Here is a 25,840-nt window from a genome sequence, read left to right on the forward strand (position 1 = left end):
AGATTAAATTTAATGGACCCGATTTACGGTTACTTTCATTAAGTGATACGGACGATAATCGGTAGCCTGTTTTATGTGCGTATGTACTTTCCAAGCAATTAGCGCAATTTCAGAGCAATTTGTAGATTCCTACAAATCGCAAGATTATTATAGTGACTGAAGCTAAAAATTGTCAAATTTAGATACCTATTAGATTGTCGCAAGAGTGTCTTTCTTTCACAAACATGATTTTCGCAACGATGCATCTTTATACAAATATGAAACCTATATAATTATTATATAATTATATTATTATATTATAATATATATATTATATATATTATATTATATTATAATAATATAAATATATAATTATTCTAAATATAAATAAATAATTTATCTTCAATGGTCTAATTATGATTTAATTATTATATAGTTATATTATTATATATGACATTAATATATTATATATTATATTATATTATATTATATTATATTATATTATATTATATTATATTATATTATATTATATTATATTATATTATATTAATATAAATATATAATTATTCTAAATATAAATAAATAATTTATCTTTAATAGTCTAATTATGGTTTAATTATTATATATGATATTAATATATTATATATATTATATTATATTAATATAATTACATAATCATGGTCTTTAACTTAACAGAACAAAATGGACCATACGTAATTCAATAAAATAACGTGGAATAAAAAATATTGTGCATCTATTATTTCCTTATGAAACGAAAGAAAGTCTTGTGACAACCTAATTGCATTATAGCAAGGCAAAGGTATTATACAAGGTGACTCGAGAAAGTGGAAAAAGTCACATCTTGTTGTTGATTAAAGTTAAAAGACGTGTTAGAGAAAAGGTTTAAATGATATATAATTTTCTTTCTTTTCTTTCTTTTTCTTTTGTTTTTGTGACAGTTTCGCTTGTTTCCTAAGTGTACCGACGCGACTTTAAAATAAAAATGCGTATCTTTTCACGTACACCGATTATTCCAAATATTCTTATATGAAAGTATTAGTATATTTGTATCTGAGAATAATTTTTTCTTATCTGTTGTAAAAAAATGACGATATAGAAACGTCATTAGATAAGATACAATTCTTTGTAATTCGGTGTAGATAATATATCCATCGGTATATTTTGGAAAAGGTCATATGTTGTTTTTGGTTACATTTGAAAGAAATATTAAAGAAAAAAAGTGAACGATATATGATAGCATATCTTTCTTACAGCTTCAAATTTTTCATCGATGCAACGACGTAACTAAATACTACAGATATGTTTTTTAAGATAGAAATGCGTATGTTTCTACGTATCTTTATCTGTTTCAAAATTGTTTATATTTTTTAATCTGGTTTATATTTTTTCTGTTATAAAAAAAATAACGATAAATAACATTACACAAGGTAAAAGTTTGTGATAATTTACCATTGATACACATTGGAAAAAATTGGTAGAAATTATCTTTTTATTTTGGTTAAAAATAAAAGAAATGTTAAAGAGAAGATCTGAATGGTTTAGGTTAATATATTTTTCTTTTATAACTTTACATTCTTTATCAGTGAAACGATATTAAAAAATACAGAAAAATACAGATATATTTCTTAAAATACAAATTCATATCTTGTCATGCACACCGATTATTCGAAATATTCTATGTGCAAAAGTATTGGTTGTTATATTATTTATATCTGTGAATAATTTTGTTTATCTCTTGTTAACGAAATAACACAGTAATATAATAAATAAAACAGCAGAAGAGCATAATAAACGAGCTTCATTGCGCAACTTTGTGTAATTGTATAAAATTGAAATTTACAAAATATATGTATATTAATGTATACGTTTTTATGTATACGTATTTTCTTACGAAAAAATTTCTTTCCACGCTGTACGAGTCATCGGATTAGAAAGAAATTTTTCTATGAACTGTTAAACGTTACAAATATTAGGCTACATAGCAAACATTAAATACTAAACTATACGCGCATAACGCTATAGACAATTATTTCACGACAAACGCTTGTTAAAAGAAAGAAATACATTTTTTATTGATCGTTCGGTATTTTCCCTTCGCGCTGTATATTATTCATACTCGATAGGTAGCACAGTATAACAGTCGGTGCATAATTAATACGCGTTCTGGAGGATTGGCGCGGTCACGATACGTTTGTTTGCCCGATACCACTGTCGTGTTTTACTCTTCGTATTCGCTTCCACCAAATCATCCTGCAGCTCTAACGTCTAACGTGACTTTCAATTCGTTTGAAAATACGAGCTGCCATTCATCTTTGTTCAGCATTAAGCGTAATAGACGCTAAATTGCAGCAGCCTCGCAATTACCTTGTCACTCGTACCCTACACACTGCGCGATCCATTGGCGTTCATGAGGATTCGTATTGAAGCGAGCCGTGATAAGGGGATCTTTATGAAGATGCAGCGAATTACTCGTGAACCGTTTCAAATTCGCCATCAAAGTCGGCCTTGATTCAAATTTCCTCCGCGAGGCGAGCCATCGCCATCGCCGATGTTTCTTCGACATTGTACGATGCATTGGCGTTCCACTGCTTTATGAATTTCACGACGTACGATCGTCTGCTTGGCAGACCTGTGACAGACGTCGAGTCTGGCAGGAATATTTTTACGCAGAGTGCGATAACGTTATTATTAATGACACGCGTACGAGGAAGATGCAAGTTCATCCACCGTTTGAGTCTCAGGGGTCTTTGTAAAAACAGGGTCGAAAAATTCCGAACAGCGCGATGGCGTTCGTCTTAACACTAGAACTACCAATAGTTAAGACGAAGCTATTTCTACCAAAGTCAGTGAAAATGATTGGTCTTTAAGAAATACGTAATAATAGAATATTTGTATATTTATTGATTTATTACTTTCTTACAGAAGCAATTCCATGTTATGTAGCACATTTTTGGTATTATTGATCCATCTGGGACCCCTAAACGAGGGTTGACACATTTATAAAATTGTAGAACCTGTCATTTTGATTGGTGTGGTATTTCTAATGTTAGCGTCTAGCGATCCAGCGATCGATCCGGAATTTTCCTGATAACTGATATCGCCATATCGAATGATACGCAGTAAAAATTTTCAAAACGTGTGGGAAATTGTAGAAAACGAGGAAACTGGTTAATTGGGGTTCGATAAACAGATTGCAGCACCCTTTTACACTTTGACAAATACCAGTCACTTTTATTGGCATTGGTATAAGCAGCCTTGATACGAAATTATTTTCAATTTGAATACATAAAAAACAAAATAAAATTCATTATATTATTCCTCTAGTTATCGTTGCGATAGTCATTACATCATTGCGGAAAAAAATATAACACGAAGTAGGAATTTTAAAATAAAATTGTAAAACCAATTAATTTGATTGGTGTGGTAGTTCTAGTGTTAAAAACACAAGAAATATTGTTTTTTAATAACATCGATAATAAAGTATCTCTTCCTTACAATTAACAATGGGTTTTATTTTTCTATTCGAACGTCGGTCGTTCGTGATGCATGTTTATTTATTATTTAATTTGTACTTTACAATTTGTCCAGCTGGACGTTTGGTAAATTTTTTTAACTTAATTACTAAGTAACATGTGGATGGCTACCCTCAGCGGGATACCATCTTCGAGTTTGAGTATCTTATTTCTTTAGTGAGATCACTGGGGTGTTTTCTTTTTAGTCTTCTTTCTATGAAAGTGTGATGCATGTGAAAAATGTAGGAGAAGAATACTTGGGACAGAATATTAAGTGTCATATTATATGCTTCTTAGTAGAATGTCTACGTAATAGTCGTATTATATGCTTCTTAGTAGAATATCTACATAGTAGTCGTATTATATGCTTCGTAGTAGAATGTCTACGTAGTAGTATATACATGAGTGTAATCTGTACATTCTCAATTAATCCTATCTATGTTTGTCACAATTGTCTTCCTCTTTTCTTTAGGCTAAAGGTTTTCAGGCTAAACATGAATCTTTTTAATTTTCTCCTTGACATAATATTATGACATAATATTAAAATACCAAATATAAACAGGGACTATTGCCTTTTAATAATATCGATAACAAAATATTTCTCCTCAATGGTTCGCCCATGAAATAGGCTTAGAAATCTGTTATAATTTTCTTTTTACTTTAAGACAATTTTTCAATAACTCAAAATTCAATAACTTCGTTTCTTTCTTTCCCTTTTAAAAAAAATCACAAAAAAGCGCTGCTTTAGAACAGTCAGGACTAATTCAGGACACCCCCTTAAAATGAAACTAATTATCCCATGCACCATGGTTTATTATATATAGCAACTTAAAACGATTATTGGCATTGTATTGAGACGTCTTCAATTATACTTTGCATATATTTTTCGCGATTATGGAAAGTCAGCGTGCGACGACTAAAACGATGCGTGAAGAGTTTCGCGTTTGTGGTACAAACTGTTCTTTCTCGTTGCAGTTTCTTCAGAATTTGGGCAAAGTGGATAGGACCGCGGATGACATATTCGACGAACATCTGCAGAATTTCATGAGACAGCAAAATGCCGCGAACAGATTGCAAAAAGAGTTCAACAATTACATCAGGTGTGTTCGAGGTAAGTCGATCGAAGATAAATCAAATTAAACCACCTATTATATAATTTATATACACATACGACATTACAAGTTAAACAAACGACGATATTTTAAATCTGTTGACATCAGTTTGCATGGAAGAGAATGCTTGTTAAATTCGAGCAAGTAAAAATTGCGACAGACAATTAACGATATATGCATCGTGTGTTTGATGATGAAAAGATCGAAGCAATTGCATTCTTTCTTTGAAAAATGTCAGTCGTCGTTATTTTATGCCAATATTGTAGTTACGCATCTGCTGTGAACTGCAACAGGCAGTAAAACCGATAAACTAAACATTTGCAGCAAATGCGTACACAAATTATCAGATCTGCGCGAGAAGCGAGCCGTGACCTTGGTTTTCTCTGACCCAGTCCGCCTCGTTCAAACCTACCGTCTTAATGATAATCTGTCGAACAGGTACATTTTTAACTTCATAAATCTTCAGAGAATTGAAGCATTGCTATTGCTACAGCTACGAAATGTGAATTTTGCAGATCGTTACATCGATCTCTTATACGTATAACTGGAATTTCTTTGCTCAGCTGACAAAAGAAACTCCAGCTGATCATCATTTTTTATTATAGTCTACAAATTGGTGATTAGTAATCGATATAAAATTGCTTTCATTTTAATACAATGATATAATAATGCGATATTATGGTGCAACGATAGGTAAATGAAATTAGAGTTAGAGAATATAAATACATCGCATGGTTAATGGAGATATTAATTATTATACATTGTTACTATGATATTAAATATACTTACGATTACAATATTATAATATATAATAATTATGTGATTAATACATTGATTAATATTGTAATACCAATGAGTCAGATTTTCCACTATATTTAATTACGTATTATTTATTAACGTATATGAAAAATGATCGCTGCTATAATTTTATAGTACAATTTTCTAAAATAAATAAATAAACTATTATATTAAATATACTTACGATTACAATATTATAATATATAATTATGTGATTAATACATACATTAATATTGTAATACCAATGAGTCAGATTTTCCACTATATTTAATTACGTATTATTTATTAACGTTTATGAAAAATGATCGCTGCTATGGTTTTATAGTACAATTTTCTAAAATAAATAAATAAACTATGATATTAAATATACTTACAATTACAATATTGTAATATATAGTGATTATGTGATTAATACATACATTAATATTGTAATACCAATGAGTCAGATTTTCCACTATATTTAATTACGTATTATTTATTAACGTATATGAAAAATGATCACTGCTATAGTTTTATAGTACAGTTCTCTAAAATAAATAAGTAAACTATGATATTAAATATACTTACGATTACAATATTATAATATATAGTGATTATGTGATTAATACATAGATTAAGGTTGTAATACCAATGAGTCAGATTTTCCACTATATTTAATTTATTATTTATTAACGTATGTGAAAAATAATCGCTGTTATAGTTTTATAGTACAATTTTCTAAAATAAATAAATAAACTATGATATTAAATATACTTACGATTACAATATTATAATATATAGTGATTATGTGATTAATATATAGATTAAGGTTGTAATACCAATGAATCAGATTTTCCACTATATTTAATTTATTATTTATTAACGTATGTGAAAAATAATCGCTGTTATAGTTTTATAGTACAATTTTCTAAAATAAATAAATAAACTATGATATTAAATATACTTACGATTACAATATTATAATATATAGTGATTATGTGATTAATACATAGATTAATATTGTAATACCAATGAGTCAGATTTTCCACTATATTTAATTACGTATTATATATTAACGTATATAAAAAATGATCGCTGCTATAGTTTTATAGTGCAGTTCTCTAAAATAAATTGATTTATTCCGTTGATCTTTCATTTCACGAAACGTAGTAACTTAATAGAGGTCCATTTATCTAAACGAAATTTTATTTAACGCCCGATTGACCCAAATTTTCCCGATTGATTTGTTCAAGTCCGAACCTGCGCCGCTATTATACGAAGGAAAACTAGTAGCGGGGATAATTGGCGAGTTCCTATTATATGAACTGTAATTATGTAAACTGTTTGTCCGCTGACAAGTTCAGATAAAGTTGCGGTTCTACCGCAAGGACAGAACGTAGTCACTTGGTTCAAAAAATACCGACGAAGTAAAAGTTGACTTGAGATTGTTTAAGATATGTCAAAGTACTTTCGCAGAATAAATCCTGCATAATTTTCTCCTGAAAAATAAATCGTCGAAGGACTCTCTTTTGAATCATGCTTATCGAAGTAATCGTTCACGGCCTTGATTCGCGTCGAAGCTTGCATTACAAGTTACCCGAAATAGCATAACCGGTGAACTAGATTCCGCAGCAATACGAGAACCGCTTTTCCTATAGCGAATATAAATCAGTTTCGATTAACTCAAAACTGGTATTACGAAAGTCTTTGACGTGTTTCTAAATGCTGACTCATAATCGTAAAACGTTGTCGCTGGATGTTATCATGGAAGTCTGACGCGCATACTACGTGCTTACGTTTATTATTTTATTTTTCATTTACAACGAACAGATGTTAAGTGCTTGGAAACGTAACCATGTGCTACTCTTGCTAAGAGTCTCAGTAAATATTTGAAAGTACAGTTGTAATGCAGTTGTAACTTCACTTTTTCAACGAATTTTTTTTTTTAACTGATGATGTAAAAGTATGGATTGCTGCTATACAATTAGATTTGAAAAACTATAGGTTTTTCCCATGGAACATTAAATTTCATTCATAAGAGAATCACCATGTTGCAAGTTACACACCGTGTTCCAGTGGTTCCAGAAAGATTGTAGCAATCCAGCAGTCTTGCTAAAAATTATTTTGAAATTTGAAAGATAATTTGTGCGATAAATAATGTCCTATCCCAAGCTGGTCAAGATTAACGTAATCCCTGTCTCAGTTGATAATTATATATATACTTTTAAACATGATTGATAGCGCTGATAGACTGAAATTCAACAAAATGATTCAAAAGAGGCATTAAAAGATATCTCTATATATTCTATTCCTTTTAAAGTAACTAAACAGAGAAGCATGTAATATATACTTTTCTTATGTATATGATTCACAGCGATGGTAGATTGAAATTGAGCAAAATGATTCAAAAGAAGCATTAAAAGATATCTCTATATTTTATTCATTTCAAAGTAACTAAACAGAGAAGCATGTGATATATACTTCTCTTATATATATGATTCATAGCGATGGTAGACTGAAATTAAACAAAATGATTCAAAAGAGGCATTAAAAAATATTTCTATATTCTATTCCTTTCAAAGTAACTAAACAGAGAAACATGTAATATATACTTTTCTTATGTATATGATTCATAGCGATGGTAGATTGAAATTGAGCAAAATGATTCAAAAGGGACATTAAAAGATATCTCTATATTCTATTCATTTCAAAGTAACTAAACAGAGAAGCATGTAATATATACTTTTCTTATGTATATGATTGATAGCGATGGTAGATTGAAATTGAGCAAAATGATTCAAAAGAAGCATTAAAAGATATCTCTATATTTTATTCATTTCAAAGTAACTAAACAGAGAAGCATGTGATATATACTTCTCTTATATATATGATTCATAGCGATGGTAGACTGAAATTAAACAAAATGATTCAAAAGAGGCATTAAAAAATATTTCTATATTCTATTCCTTTTAAAGTAACTAAACAGAGAAACATGTAATATATACTTTTCTTATGTATATGATTGATAGTAATGGTAAACTGAAATTGAGCAAAATGATTCAAAAGGGACATTAAAAGATATCTTTATATTCTATTCATTTCAAAGTAACTGAACAGAAAAGCATGTGATATATACTTTTCTTATGTATATGATTGATAGTAATGGTAGACTGAAATTGAGCAAAATGATTCAAAAGGGACATTAAAAGATATTTCTATATTCTATTCATTTCAAAGTAATTAAACAGAGAAGCATGTGATATATACTTCTCTTATATATATGATTCATAGCGATGGTAGACTGAAATTGAACAAAATGATTCAAAAGAGGCATTAAAAAATATTTCTATATTCTATTCATTTCAAAGTAACTAAACAGAGAAGCATGTAATATATACTTTTCTTATGTATATGATTGATAGTAATGGTAGACTGAAATTGAGCAAAATGATTCAAAAGGGACATTATTAAAAGATATCTCTATATTCTATTCATTTCAAAGTAATTAAACAGAGAAGCATGTGATATATACTTCTCTTATATATATGATTCATAGCGATGGTAGATTGAAATTCAGCAAAATGATTCAAAAGAGGCATTAAAAGATATCTCTATATTCTATTCCTTTTAAAGTAGCTAAACAGAGAAGCATGTAATATATACTTTTCTTATGTATATGATTGATAGTGATGGTAGACTGAAATTGAGCAAAATGATTCAAAAGGGACATTAAAAGATATCTTTATATTCTATTCATTTCAAAGTAACTGAACAGAAAATCATGTGATATATACTTTTCTTATATATATGATAATAAGGAGAATTATATATGAATTTTATTATATATACTATAATTATAAATATTATATTTATATTATATTGTATTATATTTTAATTATATACTAAATATGTATAATACATATTATCAGCCAGTGTATAGTTCCAAGACGCTGAAAGTTAGAAAGCTAACAAAGATGCACTCTTGAATTTGAAAGGTGTTTGGACGTACCTGCGTGTATGTACTTCTGGTTCGTCACCAGTATTTGTTAATATCGTGTAAAGCAATTTTTCAACTTGATTGCATCCTACGTTTTTGTCAACTAGGCATTGATACATTATTTAAATTACATATGCGTGTGTAGCGAGGATGTTTTGCTGAAGAACCATAATTACTTGACCTAATATGAAAATCAAGGACGCTTGTCTACATGTATAAGTCTTGCACTTCAACGAATTTCACGATACTATCGGACAGCGAATTTTTCTGCAAATTCATATTCCTTACTCTGCTAGCCTAAGCGAAGATCTGTGCTATCAATAGATGCTACACTTGGATATTTTATATTGTATATTTTTGCATATTGTAACGAGTTCTGCTTCAAGGAAGAGGAGAGGAGATGTGCATTGTATGGAAGATGCTGGAAAGCGTTGTATAGGGGACTTGTTGAAGCACTGGAAGGAGGAATGTTAAACGACAGACAGAATGAATTTGAGGGTCGAGGAAATTCTGGAAGAAAATGCAAATATGTAAGCAATAAGGTGGTTGCGGAGAATAGAGAGGAAATATTAGAACAGGAAGAAAGACGTGAATAGAGAGGAGTAGAAGCAGAAGACGAGTGTGGAGAGACATACAATTATTGCAAATATAAATGCAAATATGTAACAAATAAAGTACAAGTAAAAGGAAGCAGATAGGTAATGAATGAATGGATGAAGTGTAACCAGGAGAAAGTTTACATAATGACAAAGCATTTAGAAATAAAGACGATGGATAATCAAAGGATTGATGTAGTTTTATGCTATTATAGTTCTCTGTATGTTTAGTGTTAGTTTTGCTTCATATTGTCTGTAAATTATACGAAACCAAATCCAATATCTACGTCAATAGGCTGAAATAAATAAATACTGTGTGCATGCTGAATTTTACCCTCAATTTTACTATAAATTAAATTAAAATATAAATACCTGTATATTTAAATTTACTATAAATTAAATTAGAATATAAATACCTGTAGCTTTAAATTTACTACAAATTAAATTAAAATATAAATATAAAAGAAATGTATAGAGCACATGTGAAATATGTAAAAATATATAAAATATCCAGAGTAAAGTGATAAACTATTTACAATAGTTATGAGATTAATGAAAGAAAATAAATGAAAAGGGTGTTTATTTAGTTTCTGTTCCTTTAACGAGGTACACAAATATTTAAATTTCCATAGATATCCGCAGTACCTGTACCTTCACCTGTACCTTCAAATTTGCTATAAATGAAATTAAGATATAAATACTAAAAGAAATATAAATAAAATATCCAAAGTAAAGTGCTAAGCTATTTACAATAGTTATGAGATTAATGAAAGAAATAAATGAAAAGGGTGTTTATTTAGTTTCTGTTTCTTTAACGAGGTACACAAATATTTAAATTTGCATAGATATCCGCGGTACCTGTACCTTCACCTGTACCTTCAAATTTGCTATAAATGAAATTAAGATACAAATATAAAAAGAAATGTATGGAACACACGTGAAATGTGCAAGAATATATAAAATATCCAAAATAAAGTGCTATTTATGATAGTTATGAAATTAATGACAGAAATAGATGAAAAGGATGTTCATTTAGTTTCTGTTTCTTTAACGAGGTACACAAATATTTAAATGCATAAATATCCGCGGTCGATTCGCAACAAACGGTCTAATTACAAATGTTTGCATCCTCGTTTATGCAGCGATCTTTTTCATTCCTCTGGGTCGCTGAAAACGACATGAGAAACGATTTTCGCATTATCGATAGCCATATAACGCGATTCTATCGGAATACAACGACCTCCAACCTTTTACCCGAGTTTGCTCTGGTCGAATCAATTTCTCTCGTAGGGTTATTCACCTGGCGAGGTAAATTGCCTCGTAAAATCAAACGTTTCGAGCTGTGTGGTCCAGATCGTCTGCTACATCTCTCTGATAGTCATAGCCTGGAGAAAGTCAATTTCTGTACAACTGTGCGTACGTACTATGCCGCTTGAAAAAGCCGTGTCGAGTACTCCGTTTCGTGGGGTTGCGTACGTTTCACAGGTGAATGGGGGCTGGATGAATAACGCAGACATTGAATAACGACCGTACTTTCTGCGCAGGCCCTACGCAATACTCGTAGCAACGTCAATCGTTGAGAGAAACGGCCCTGATTTCAACTGCGTGTCTCGCATCTCTGCACGAGATATCTCGCGACCCTACGACCAGACATCTCGCGTCTGTTTTTCAATATTTCTGGTCAAATATGATTTCTTACAATCCGGTTGATTTTGATGCATTTATGGTAAATTTCAAAAATGCAAGAGTATAGAAAATGCACATAATATGCAAAAATTTATAAGATACCTACAGCGCAGTGGATACTTGGTATGATATCTAGCAGGGAAAATAAATTTCTGTTTAGGTATTTTAAATTTTATTCGCAAAAATATGCATTTGCTTAGATATCCGCGCTCTACTTACGGGGGAGAAATGGGAGGAAATTTGCTTTCGAAAGGGTAACATTTCCTCTGTTCGGTTTCACTAGAACTACTAAATCCATCAAAATATATATTTTGATTATATATACATTTATGTATTATTAATTGTTATACAGTGGCTAAATGATCATACGTTTTTTAATTTTGTGCTTATTCAAACAGCAAGTGTTTTGACGAATATCAAAGTTAGCTTTTGTTAAGATACAGTAGAATTTTATTTCTATATGAATCTAGCAGGAAATAAGCAGATTCGTGTAACAAAAGTCAACTTAATCGACTTGCAATTAGTCAACGTAAGTTCGCAATAGTTCAATTAATATTAATAGGAGTTTCATCCATATGGGTAGATTGCACCAAACATTTGATCATAAATACGTGATATTGTTTCAAACTGGAGAATTTTCAAGTATAATTACCAATTAATTAGATTCGATTCTTTAGAGAAGAATTCACATGTGACAATTTTTATAAATATTTTCTAGACTGCATACTAGCTATGCAAGACCAGAGCTGTTTAATAAATGTAATTTTAGTTATGTAAATGTAAAATTAATAAATGTAATATAATCAGTAAATAGTTCATAAAAACTACTTGATGTTGTTACACAAGAATTCTCTTAAATACATATTTTGTAACAATATATAGTATAGAACAATGAATTTGAACAATTGACACAACGTTCATAGTAACATGAAATTAACTGAATGTTTTGTAGAAAATAGCAAGGGTAAAGTAAAGTATAAGAATTATGAGTGATGCTGATCATTTACTTTACCATACAGCCTCAACCATGATCATCATACTTATACAATAGTAGACATATTTGATATTTTGTTTTGAGCATTTTGTGTACATTTTTCTACTAAATTATTAGATATTACTATTTATTTTATTATTATAATTATTAGATATTACCTATTAATTTTTCCTCTGCTAATTTCTCCAATCATAGCCAAAATACCTCTAGTACTAATTTCTGTCTCTACTGTAATCCGTGTATGTGCAATCTATCGTACAATAATAATTAGCGCAGACTGTGATGATTGGAGTTACTCAGTAGCGTATCGCTATGATATTATTTAACTAAATCTTGTCGCTAAATCTGTGTGATAGTCATAGAAAGTAATTTTTATCCCAAAATTGTGAACGAAGTATCTCGTATTATTGCAACAAAAAAAAAACCGTGGAAAATGTTTCGTTTACAGCAGAAACAACATCTCGTGCGTAGATGCGAAAAGTTTAATCATGCTGTTTCGAAATACTCGTCGATTGGAAATATACATGTTGTCATCTGGCTGATCGTCGCTAAGATGATTCACATGTTTGTTCCTCGTCGCTCTTTAGTCGTCTTTTCTAACTGACCATAGCAAAGCGAAGAACTCTGTATTGCAAATTGTGACACGTAAATAGAAAAATATACGTGTGCAATGAAATTTAAAGAAACGCTGAAGTATTTTAAGTTACGTTCGAAAGCATTCGCAAAAGTATGCGAAACGAGAACTCTTGGGATATCAAAAGAGAATAATACGCTGACATTTGTTTAACTTTGCGTGGTCGCAAATTTAATACGTTCGAGTATTCTCGAAGAGCGCTGGGAAGCTGAGGATTAAATTTTCAAACGAACACCTACGTTTTTTTATCGCACATTCTTGCAGTTAACGTCGCAGAACGTCTTCCATTTCCCATTACCTAAGCATAGATACGCGCGTTTTTCACACAAGCTGTTCCAACGTATGAATTTTCAACGATGATATCATTTGAGTATTGATAAAGAATATTTGCATTGATAAAGATTACCAATATATATGTACGTCCAAAGTCGGGGCTCGTGATGTACAGGAGGTCAGTGAATTGTAACATAAACGTTACATCTAATCTTTAACCCTTTGCACTCCTATGTCGAGTCCCATTTTTTTCAGGTAAAGTTCCACCTGTTTTGCGCAACGTACGAAAGAAAAGCAGGTTTGCGTCCTGGAAATTGTTTCAAGATATATCATACACTTAAAAATTACAAAATACAGAAATAATAAGAATAAAACTGGTATTTAAGTGAATTAGTTTCTTCCTTTGTTTATTTAAATTGTCTTATTGTTTAGTTGAAGTAAATTTCAAATAAAACACTTAAAAGCGTTGGCAGCTGCTGGTAACGAAATTGGAATAAAATTCAGAGTGCGAAGGGTTAAGAAACGTTTGAATTTGAAAGGATTCTTGGAATATTGCTTTTTTCCAAGGAATCAGGTAAAATGTTGGGATGTAATTTATAGTTTTTTTTTTTTTTTTCATTTTGGCTTTTTTACAATTTGTGCTTATGGACATTTGGTAAAGTGTTATATCTTATTGGTGAAAAATAAATGTAGCATGTGGGTGGCTACCCCCAGCGGGGTGCCAGCTTCGTTTTTTCTAAGTTATATCTTTTATGTAATTTATAGTGAGAGAGAAATCTACGTATCAGAGATGTATCATTATCGCATTGGATAAATTATCTCGCAGTAGCAATGTAATTAAGAAGTAAATCTCTTAATAAATCTCGCTCAATTTCTCTGCCAAAGATTCAGAGGTGTAGCAGAAAGATGGTAAATTTAGATATAAACCTACAAACTGTACGACGTTGCTAATGGCCTTGGATATTGAAGCAATGTAAAAGCGAACAAAAAAAGCGAATAAAGTAATGAGAATGAAGCACTATTATAATTATGAGAAAGTGGAAATTTTAGAAGAAGATCGGATATTTGCAATTGTTTGCTAGATGTAAACGCTAAGAAGCAACTGCAACTTTGTCAAGTCGTGTTCAAGTTTGTCTACGTAAGTAGAAGCTGTATTATAGAAAGTCGTGATTTTGATGTCAGTCGTAGCAGTATATTAATATTATAATACTAAATACCAAATAATTTACTGACATTTCTTCATTGTATTTCATATAATTTTATAATCGTACGCAAGGAGCAATTCATATTTGTTACACGTTCACATATTTAGAATGTAACTGACATTGTACTTTGTCCATAGATGGAAGATATGTTTTTATCTGTTACGTATAATAATAATTATAATTTATTATGTATATTATTATTATTATATATACGAATAATTATATGTGATATGATGATATTATTTATAATTTTATATCTATAATTTAAGAACGTATTACATATATTTTCTATATATTTTTGCCATATCTTTGGTATCGAATTCTATCGTGGCTGCAGTAGATGATACGGTTTCCAAATATATTTCATTCGCATGATCGCAATCTTCGACGACTAGTATCATTTCAGAGTGCACAAATGCTACCTATGATGGAGTAATTTACATGCAGATAAATTCAAGTAAATCACAGCGGAAACAAGTTGCATATCAAGAACGAACAACGTCTACAGCGTCGAGCACTTTGAACCTCTTGTTTTTCTACGTCAGTGGCGTAGTCTTTCCGATGGTGTACTCGAACGAAACTTTTCTTATTCCTATAATTTTACGTAATGTTTTATGCAAAATAAATATATCGTTTGATATTTTCTTCCGCAAGGATGACGCTATGTATTTAGCATGGTATTTATGTCGCGTGATTGCGATTATATCAATACTTTCTCCGCTAAAATTAAATCTGTAGTCAAACGTGTCACTGTATCATTAAATCTACCTGTCATTAAATTGATATATATATATCAGTTGGCATAGCATTATTTTTGAAGTCTGCAGTTTGAAAATTATACGCTTGGTGCTAATTTGACAGGTAAATTAAACCTATTGGCATAATCGAGTTTGTCTACTGTTAGATCAACCGTCTATTATTAGATCTATTATTATAGCGTAATTAACGTATCGACGTATTACCGTGTTTAGGGCAGCTGCGTTTTCCCAGTTACATTTAGCAGAATGATGCGGGTTGTCCAATTATCTCGAGTTACTTTTCCAATAACAAAATTGAACTCTCAGGAGTTTCTTGTGTTACTTTATCGATACTACGATAAATTTAAAGATACAGTGCTCCTTGCGTGTCTTGTAATCTTTATATTATATACAGTATATACAATGAATAATTATAAATGCTGTTTTGCGATTAGTCATAATATTAAAACAGAAACTGACAAAACACACATTATGTAATTTTACATTACAATATAATGCGAAACTGAAGATACAACAAACCGAAGCTTTCTTCTTTCGAAGCTTGCAAACAATGAAATTTTCTTCTAAATTTGTGTTTTCGGCTGTGAAAGTATAAACTCAACGATGTTAATTTTGTTATGTTTTCATTCGATATTTAGTGGATTTTTCTTTGTCTTTGATTACTTTTATTAATCCAATTATTAGGTACACTATCCACCAACTTATTTAAACTCTCGTTTCGAATATTCAGCCACGCGGATTTTATTCCTTTTTTAAGTTCAACCGTATTTTCTATAGATGGCTTTTCCTGATCGTAAAGCTTTCTCGCTAGAATTTCCCACAGGTTTTCGATCGAGTTCAGCACTCAGTGCTGGCCATCGTGATATTTCTATCGCGCAATTTTGGAACCACTTTCCTGTAACAAAAATTCTCTTTTGTCTTCTATTTCGGTTACGAAAGGCAATAGCTCGCCATGTAACATCTCCTGATATCCCACAGCGATCAATCTACCTTCACAAAAACAATTTCACTTGCCATATACGAACACTATCACTAGTTTCTTAAAAATAAGAACAAAGGTTTGAACAAATAAAAAAGAAAAGAAAAATAATTTCAGTTACATCTCCTGATATCCCACATCAATAAATCTACCTTTACAAAAACAATTTCACTTGCCATATACAAACACTACCACTGGTTTCTTAGAAATAAGAACAAAGGTTTGAACAAATAAAGAAGAAAAGAAAATGAATTTCGATTACATCTCCTGATATCCCACAGCAATCAATCTATCAATACAAAAACAACTTTATTTGCCATATACAAACACTATCACTGGTTTCTTAGAAATAAGAATAAAGGTTTGAGCAAATAAAGAAGAAAAGAAAAAGAAAAAGAATTTCGGTTAAAGGGCAATAGCTCTCCATGTAACATCTCGTGATATCTCACAGCAATCAATCTACCTTCACAAAAACAATTTCACTTGCCATATCCAGACACTATCACTGGTTTCTTGGAAACAAGAACAAAGGTTTGAGCAAATAAAGAAGAAAAGAAAAAGAAAAAGAATTTCGGTTAAAGGGCAATAGCTCTCCATGTAACATCTCCTGATATCCCACAGCGATCAATCTACCTCCACAAAAACAATTTCACTTGCCATATACAAACACCATCACTGGTTTCTTGGAAACAAGAACAAAGGTTTGAACAAATAAAGAAGAAAAGAAAAAGAATTTCGATTACATCTCCTGATATCCCACAGCAATCAATCTACCTTCACAAAAACAATTTCACTTGCCATATACAAACATTATCACTGGTTTCTTGGAAACAAGAACAAAGGTTTGAACAAATAAAGAAGAAAATGTGTCTGAATGTACAAGCATTCACAGCACTGTGAATGTAAAAATATTGTATTATAAATATTGCATTTAAAAAAAATATGTTCCAAATGTATTAATATATTTCTCACAAGATTGATCAGTGGTTTCTCGCAGATATCGAAGAAATAACACCGAAAGTGTATTCGAGTCTCTAATTGCTCGCAGCACTATACGCGATATCTTCGCATCATAAACGATACCGTTAAATGTATGCAAGTTTGTCACTTCGCTGCACCAAAAGCGTCAGAAATAAAGTTTCTGCACGAAGCTGTTCCGCAGCATTCCTTGCCTGTCCTTCGATTCATTTAATGGATGTCTGTAAAGCGAATTGTACGAAACGGTGGACAACGTGTTCGAAACATGGTGTAACAGAAAGAAGCTTCACGGGATGGGAGATTTTGTCACATTGGTAAACTGTAATAAGGAAACGGCGATGGTTTCTCAGTTAATAGATAAAGCGTGCCGCATTCGCAATTTTTCGCGGAAATCCGTTTCTACGCCGATGGCTTTTACCTTTCCTTTTATCAGCCGAGAGACGGCACGTAACAGTATTCGCATATAAATACCCGCATGCGCTGTGCCAGTGGTCGGTCCGTGTGAAACCTGTCGATAGATGCTCGCGTCCACGAGCTTTCCGCTTCATGATGAATCGCGTGGTTTTCGCGGAACGCGCGTTCGCCGGTGAACGAACCTTCCCGTATCGATGAATTTCCCCGAATTTCCCTGGAACTGCGCACCGGTGTAACGGTTCTCGCGGATTCTGCTGTCGAATCACACGTACAGAGAACCGTACACAATCGTCTACAAGTTAGTGGACGCTCGCTTACTTCGAACGAAACGATTCTTACGACACGTACAGTGTCGCGCACAAGTCGCAGAAAAGCGTATGTCGGGAAATTTACGAGAAACTACACAAAACGTTGTCTAATTTGTAACAGCGCAAACGAAAGAGGCGGATCACCAGTCGACCACTGACGTTTGTGAACGAAGCCTAATTTCGACTCGATCCGCAGAGTAAAAGAGCATGAATTTGCAACAGTTGATCTACTCGTTCGCATATTAATTTTATGCTTTCGAGTTGATTTTGCGTACGTTTCGCGAGTACAAAATGCCACATGAAATTTTCGCTTTTAAATGATACGTTACTGGCTCGCAATTCCGAAGCAAAACCCAGCAAGCTGGATGCTGCGCGTCTCTTCCGCAGTGCAAACTACGGCGAAGGCAAAAAAGGAGACGAGTGGGTGCAGCGTCTCACGTGTGAAACGTGGGTACATCGTGAATGTGTTGGTTATTTTCGCGGATGTTACACCTGTGACTAACGCAAGCAAATTTTAAGACACAGAATCGAAATTTTCCTGAGACGATCGTTTCTGTGCTATGATCTTCGTACGAGATTAGATCGTAGGAGAAAATAATTTTACTCTCCTCTTGTTTTTTAGCTTCTACAGCGAAGGTAGATTGAGATACCGCTATTCCAAATTACTTGCACCGTAACAAAATCGTTGCTTTGCGTCATCCTTCGATCGAGCCAAAGTTCCAGATACTCTTCGTTTTTCGCCATTGCCGGCAGTTTGACGTACAGAAGTTCATTAATTTCCTTGTGGTATTATACAATTTTATTTCTTCTCGTAATTTTTTATTCGCTATAAACAAACTGATATGCCAAATATGCTGCACTTGCTCCATGTATTTAGGCACTTGATGCAATCCAGTCAGAACATTGATATTTTTATCATACTTCCAGCATCGTAATAGAAGACCGTGTTGCTCTACTGTTAATTCTGCACTTTTTGCTACAACTCGAATTCAACGTTCCACCAAATTCAAAGTGAAACTGCATCGATCAAATTCCATGTTCGTCTCCGATAAATCACGCTTCGTCAAAGTTAGAGAAACTTTTAGAACGCGATTGGGAACACATATTCCAATCGTTTTCTAAGATCTAAACGTTGAACAGACTTAGAAAGTTGAACTTGGATATTTGTAGAATATCTTTCTACCTTCGATTATTAACTTTCTATTTAAACTAATTAATATCAACTATCCTTTTTACCAATATTTATCAATTCTACGCGGTTGCCCGAGATAAGATCGCAGGCGGAAATTAAATTAGCGAATTTAATCGATGTATATTTCGTATATTTGCGATAATTTGCAAACGTCTTACATAATACTTATACCTTTAACGTTATGCAATTTCAGCGTTCCACGTAAACGCTAATTTCGCTTCACGATATCTACAGATTGTTTCATAGCACGATAAATAAATCACGCACACTTTAAATAGACTGTAAGTAGCTTAAGGATAAACAACGAAGTCGGTCGAGAAATCGTATATTTACATTGTAAAAATCATCCTGCGCAAAACGAGCAAGTGTTCGGTGACTCGTGGACGTCAGTGTATGAAACGTTGCGGGATTACACGAGTCTAACGTAACTCGCCTAACTGACTCGAGAGAATCGTACAGAGATCGCACGAGGCGGAATTTTATGCTCGCTATGCGTATGCAAATTGGCAGATACACGAGTCCTTCCTCTTTTTGCTGTTTGTCGAGACGCAGCATCGTGAAAGATGCTCTTAAGCGCCTCTTCAATTAAATTTTACTTGCAGCAATTTCACTCGAGCAAGCTGAGTAGCTTGAATTCGAATAATTCGCGACTGCGAATTCGTGTCCACGTACAGTTGCTCGCGAGAATATTTGGCCATTTACAGAAACTTTTTGCGTACACAGGATGTGACGTAACATGTGGACCCCACTTGCAGAGCTGATTGTGCATCTAAAAACAATGAAGAAGCTTTGTAAAAACATATGCTGTATCTTCTTCGTTCGAGATACAACGAATTTTGTAAGCAGAGCAAAGCTATTGAAAATATTAAAACGATAAGATTCAGAGTGGGAGAAGCTTCTCAATAATTTCGGAGAAACACCAGGGACCATATCCTACGCTTTATAAATTCTTTTGATACTAATATCATTTTTTTAATATTAAATTCCTACAGTCTATCTTATATATTATAAGTCTTTGTTTGTTTCTATTTATTATACTAGCACTGCGTATTTGTACGATTTTGCGGATGGAAATTGTAACTGGTTTCAAAATTGCATCTAAAGTCGTACTTTCGTTGCTATTTCTTTAGTTCGTCTAGCTTTATGCAAATTCTTGTATTAACAAAAATTGAGAAATTGATTAATCAGATAAACGTAAGAATTTAGAGAATGTTAGAGGAACGAAAGAAATAACAACGAATGCACGACTTTAAATTCAATTTTGAAAACAGTCAAAGGTTTAGTGTTTTAAAACACAAGAAGCTGCTGCACCAATTAATTTTTAAATAAAAATTTTAATTAATTTTTCGGAAACGAAGAGCCGTGCGCCCAAACCCTTTTCTCGTTTGCCAGGTCCAAAGTTTCGTTTCATTTGTTTCTATGTTTGGATGTTTTCGACCGAGAGCATCCAACGCACATATAGCCAACTCGTTTGAGATTTCGCAGTTCTTGTCGTCTCCCTGCTAAACGACGTATCAATTTGAATTCCAGATATCAATAAATATCAATATCAATAATACAAATGATGTAAATCAATATTGACGATATGAATGTCAATGATATATAATCGTCCTATTTATTTTGTCATAAATAAATTGTAAATGTTCTCAAGAAAAGAAAGAAAAGTAAATGACCTGCGTGTTATAGGTAGATGAGATGTTAACACTACCAGCAAACTGAAACGACACAGAGGAAAGGGGAATCAACCGACTAATTGTTAGCCAATAATGACACTGTATCTGAATAGAGGTGTCGTTGTTTTGTTAGTCGGGTCGCTAGTGGATGATTCTTTGTGCCGTTTCAGCTCGCACAGTGCCAACGTCATAACTTTTTTCGTAACGAAATATTGTAAATTTTTATTTTTTAAACGCATGAATGTAAAAATACATTCGTCCATCCATCGCGGTATGCGACATCGCGAATGTCCAATAAACGTTTTAGGTTCCCGAAGAAAAATTCTAAAGAGGCGATACCTATACTTCGATCATTTTTCTCCACTTTTTGATTTACAAGATATAACTTAGAAAAAACGAAACTGGCACCCCGCTGGGGGTAGCCACCCACATGCTATATTTATTTTTATTTTTTTTTTTTTTCTTCACCAATAAGACATAACACTTTACCAAATGTCCATAAAGATAAATTGCAAAAAACCAAAATAAAATAAAAAAAAAAACTTTTTGATTTATATCGGTTGATATCACTGACCATATACGCGCATTATGGAAATCCCATGAACGTTCAAAGCAAATTAAAAGGTAAGACAGTGTCAATATCGGCACCTGTAATATCGGCAAGCCTGCTTGCTTATAGATTTGAATTCATCGCTGTAGGATTGTCGTGCGAGCGAGTGAACGCAAGTTGCTACTGGAAGTAGGTTAATAAAGTAATTACCTCTAATCGCACATTTCTTGGCAAAAAGTTGTTTCCTGGGAAAGTAAGAAATCCGTATAAATTAGTATAAAGGAACTTTGGGCCGCGTGTTTTGGTATGCGACTTACTCACGCCTAGGCGTTTAATTACACGTTTCCGACGTTGCATATTTGTTAGGGATCTTTCGATACGGATTTGCTCATTTGCCGTGAAATCTGGCGGCATTCACTGCCCTCGAGAGTAACCGAAAGATCTCGCAAGGAATAATCCAATTTGACGATGAAACTGCGCGCGTCTTTTTTATGTGGTTCGAAGGCTGCTCTATAAAATTAGTAAAAATAATTACACAGTTAGACAGAAGTATTTTTGATTTGATATAATAATTATATATAGATGTGAGTCCTTTGAAGATGGAAGGAAACAGTTCTAAAGTAACGTTATGCGATCCTGAGGAGACCTGAGGTCCTCGTGTTTCCAAAAATCTCTCAGATTACAGATTTCCCGCTCCAGGGTCGAAATATGCTGCTGAATTTTACAGGCACGATGCACTCTTATACTCTTAGGATATTTTGTTGCAGGAGGTAGACTTCTTATTTTGACAGGGATCTTATTCTGCAAGAGATGAGAGAATTTATAATTTTGTATTACTATCTATTTTCTTTTGATATTCTCATGATATTTCATAATATTAATAATATTGAATAAATAAATAAGTGTTAATATTTGATATTTTAATATTTGAAACACATTTACACTGGAGAAATTGACAAATAGAGAATAATGCTACTTTAGGAATATTTTTAACACATGAAGGATCAAGTAATAAAGCAATGTCTAAAATTTGTGTGAAATGTCTTTCACACGATAAGTTTCACAAAATTGAGATTAAAATATCTTTCGAGGTAATAATTTTCTGACCCAAGTACCTGTTTTTGCAGAGAAGTAAAAAAATATTGTATAGAAAAATGTATAGTTCCATTTAAAAAGATGAAAACGGCCTTGAAACGCCTCCGCTTTCGGATAAGACACACGCCACACATGATGCGTCCATTGGAAACCATTTGATCTTCCCTAGCGAAATTTGTATAAATTTTCATATAATTTCATAGTTTCAAGTAATAATTATACAGACTAATCTTCTCCCAGAACAGTAAATCACGAAAATAAAATTTAATGTTTCAAGAATTATCAGTATGCGCTAGTTTACTAACGAAAGAAACACAGAAGCATCACTGTGCGCTACAAGCGTGACGTATCATTACTTAAATAGTGTTCTTAAAACTACTCTGTTTGTGTGTTTACAGCGGTTCAAGCAGCGTCGAAAACACTCATGGATTCCCTAAACGAGATCTACGAAAGTCAATGGACAGGACATGATCTTTTGTACGTGCAGGCTCAAAATTTAGACATGCTGTGGCAGGACTTCACCCATAAGCTTGCTGATCAGGTTCTCGTGCCTCTCAACACATATCAGAGCCAATTCCCAGAGATGAGGGTACGTATGTCTCATGTAACAGTGAATGAACATATTGTCGTACGAAAATAAATTGATATAATCGATGTAACTCTTAGAAGAAGGTTAGAATTTTTAAATGGAATATCAATTGGAATCAATAGGAAATAATAATATGATTATAGGATGCAAATTATCATGATATATATTTGTTGCAGAAAAAAATTGACAAGCGTGGACGGAAGCTAGTAGATTATGACAGTCAAAGACATAATTTCCAATCGCTACAGTGTAATCCAAGGAAACGGGACGAGCTGAAAGTTTCTCGAGGAAAAGAGTTACTGGAGGAAGCTAAGCGTACATACGAGCAACTAAATTCCGAACTTCATGACGAGCTACCAGCTTTGTACGATTCGCGTGTTCTCTTCCTCGTTACTAATTTACAAACGCTATTCGCCGCTGAACAAGTGTTCCATACTGAAAGTGCTAAGGTATATTTAACGACCACATTCCTTTTGCATATATTTCTATGCACAAATTGTATTTTATTTTCATTAATTTCATCAGTTTCTTTATATTAATGGTTCTGTATCTATTACGCTATACAGAGGAGAATTTACGACCAAGCGATATACATATACCGATTTATTGTTACATTAATTTAGTTGGAAGAGATCATTTTTGTTTGCCGATTAAATATCCCTATTTGTTAATTAAAAAACGTACTCTCTTGAAATTATAGAGATAATAGAAAGATTCTTTTATTGATAACTTTTATCTGGTGATGTACAAATATCTTCTTGATAATATCGTTAAAATTTACGATATTTATTCTTCTTATTGTACGATAGGTATAGACGTGAAAAGCCACTGATACAGTATTTAATATATAATATATAATATACGATATCTATTATATATAAATTTGGAATATTTGATACTTGTATATCTGATAATTATATGATATTTTTATTAAGTATACAATTTATATATCATACACTTATATTTTAGGTCTATTCTGAGCTAGAAGCAATCGTCGATAAATTGGCCAACGAAAGCCAGAGAGGATCATACACGCTGAAGAAGAGTACAGAGCCACAATCTCCAAAATCGCCTAACGCCAATTCTGCGTAAGTAAACGATTGAAGACAGCAAGATATTTATTTCCACGTATACCATAAGCAATGGATTAAGCAAATTTTACTTGTTTTAGTTTAATAATCAATACACAACCAGCTCAGAACAACATTTCGCCAGGTAAATACGCATACAGCATATCTACACACGTCTTTTGTGCGTTTGAATCGTTTGTTTACTAATATTGTTTGCATGAGTGTAACGTAGTTATGCCACATAAGACGTTCCCGCAGACATAATTATGTGGCTCAATGTGTAGTTTTGAGTGAGCTTTGTTGCATGTTACAGCCGTGGATGAGTCTGCTCCAGAAGCAAGAAACACATCGCCGACTACTCAATTAAATGGCAATGCTAACAGCAATGCTAACAGCAATGCTAACAGCAATGCTAACAGCAATGATAATTCTCTCAATAATCAGGATGCATCTCCGCAAAACACAGTTGTGGCCTCTAAGCGAGTAGAAGAGCTGTACGATATTCCAGTTGGTAAGTATGTAACGTGGGAGTAAATGTCATCGGTTGCGTGCTTCTTCGCGTCTCTAAAGATGAACGTTCATACACCGATGATTGAGGCTTTTCGTCGAAATGGTTTGCTAGATAAAAATGTCTATATACGAGTAATCAAGAAATATTTTTGGAATATGTTACTAAACTAATCTTGACTAAGTCTGCATTGTCTGCAGTACAATTTGGAGAGTGTTTTATACATGTTCGGTTAAAAGCTATATTATTGCCTAAATATAACGATATATTGTATAATGTATGTATAAATATTCTTTAGTGTGTATTTTATAATTTTTCGATACGTACTTGTATAAGCACGTATTTATAAGATGCATATACTTTATAAGTAAGAGTTAAGATTCGTTCTAGTCCAAAAATAACACAATTTTCCAAATTATATGTTAAAGTAATATGTAACAAGTGTACATGTAAAATTGTTCTACTGTGTTGATAGAAGTATGCTGCCTGCCCATTGTGCATGGATGTTGTTGAAACGATGAAACGAAATTTATCTATTAATTCTGGCCTTGTTATGTATCAAAATTTCTTGATGGAAGATTTTAGTAATTGAATTTGGTCTTGCACATAATCAATGAAAATTAAAGTTTAAATAGAACTATATCACAGGTCCATGACTAATGAGGCGGATTCAATTATTTTAGACGTGGAATATGAAAATGGTACCAATTTCTCTCTAGGGGCAACGACTGACAACTTGCCACCTGGTGTTCTGTACAGAGTCAAGGCTACTTACAAATATAGACGTGAAGACGTGGATGAATTGTCATTTGATGTTGGTGATATTATTCGTGTGGTAGAGTATGATGATCCAGAAGAACAGGTTTGTATTCTCTTAGTAATTCATTTGATATCTTTATATATACAAATGTGATACAACATAATTCTCATTATCATGTTA

At 32.5% G+C, this 25,840-nt stretch overlaps 1 protein-coding gene across 4 annotated transcripts in view; it reads left to right on the top strand.

Annotated features, from left to right (window-relative positions):
• Window positions 1-25,840, top strand: part of LOC132908999 (amphiphysin) — a 139,120-nt gene that overhangs the window by 110,355 nt on the left and 2,925 nt on the right. The window contains exons 2-8 of one of the 4 annotated variants that reach the window (XM_060963551.1): window positions 4,488-4,623; window positions 23,132-23,322; window positions 23,499-23,771; window positions 24,292-24,410; window positions 24,494-24,537; window positions 24,706-24,903; window positions 25,584-25,762. In XM_060963551.1, coding sequence (XP_060819534.1) covers window positions 4,488-4,623; window positions 23,132-23,322; window positions 23,499-23,771; window positions 24,292-24,410; window positions 24,494-24,537; window positions 24,706-24,903; window positions 25,584-25,762 — 1,140 coding nt within the window. The remainder of the gene's footprint in view (window positions 1-4,487; window positions 4,624-23,131; window positions 23,323-23,498; window positions 23,772-24,291; window positions 24,411-24,493; window positions 24,538-24,705; window positions 24,904-25,583; window positions 25,763-25,840) is intronic. The other 3 variants (XM_060963552.1, XM_060963553.1, XM_060963554.1) reach the window with 3 other exon arrangements.

The sequence above is a fragment of the Bombus pascuorum genome, chromosome 7 (genome assembly GCF_905332965.1).
Source record: "Bombus pascuorum chromosome 7, iyBomPasc1.1, whole genome shotgun sequence".
NCBI classification, from domain to species: Eukaryota; Metazoa; Arthropoda; class Insecta; order Hymenoptera; family Apidae; genus Bombus; species Bombus pascuorum.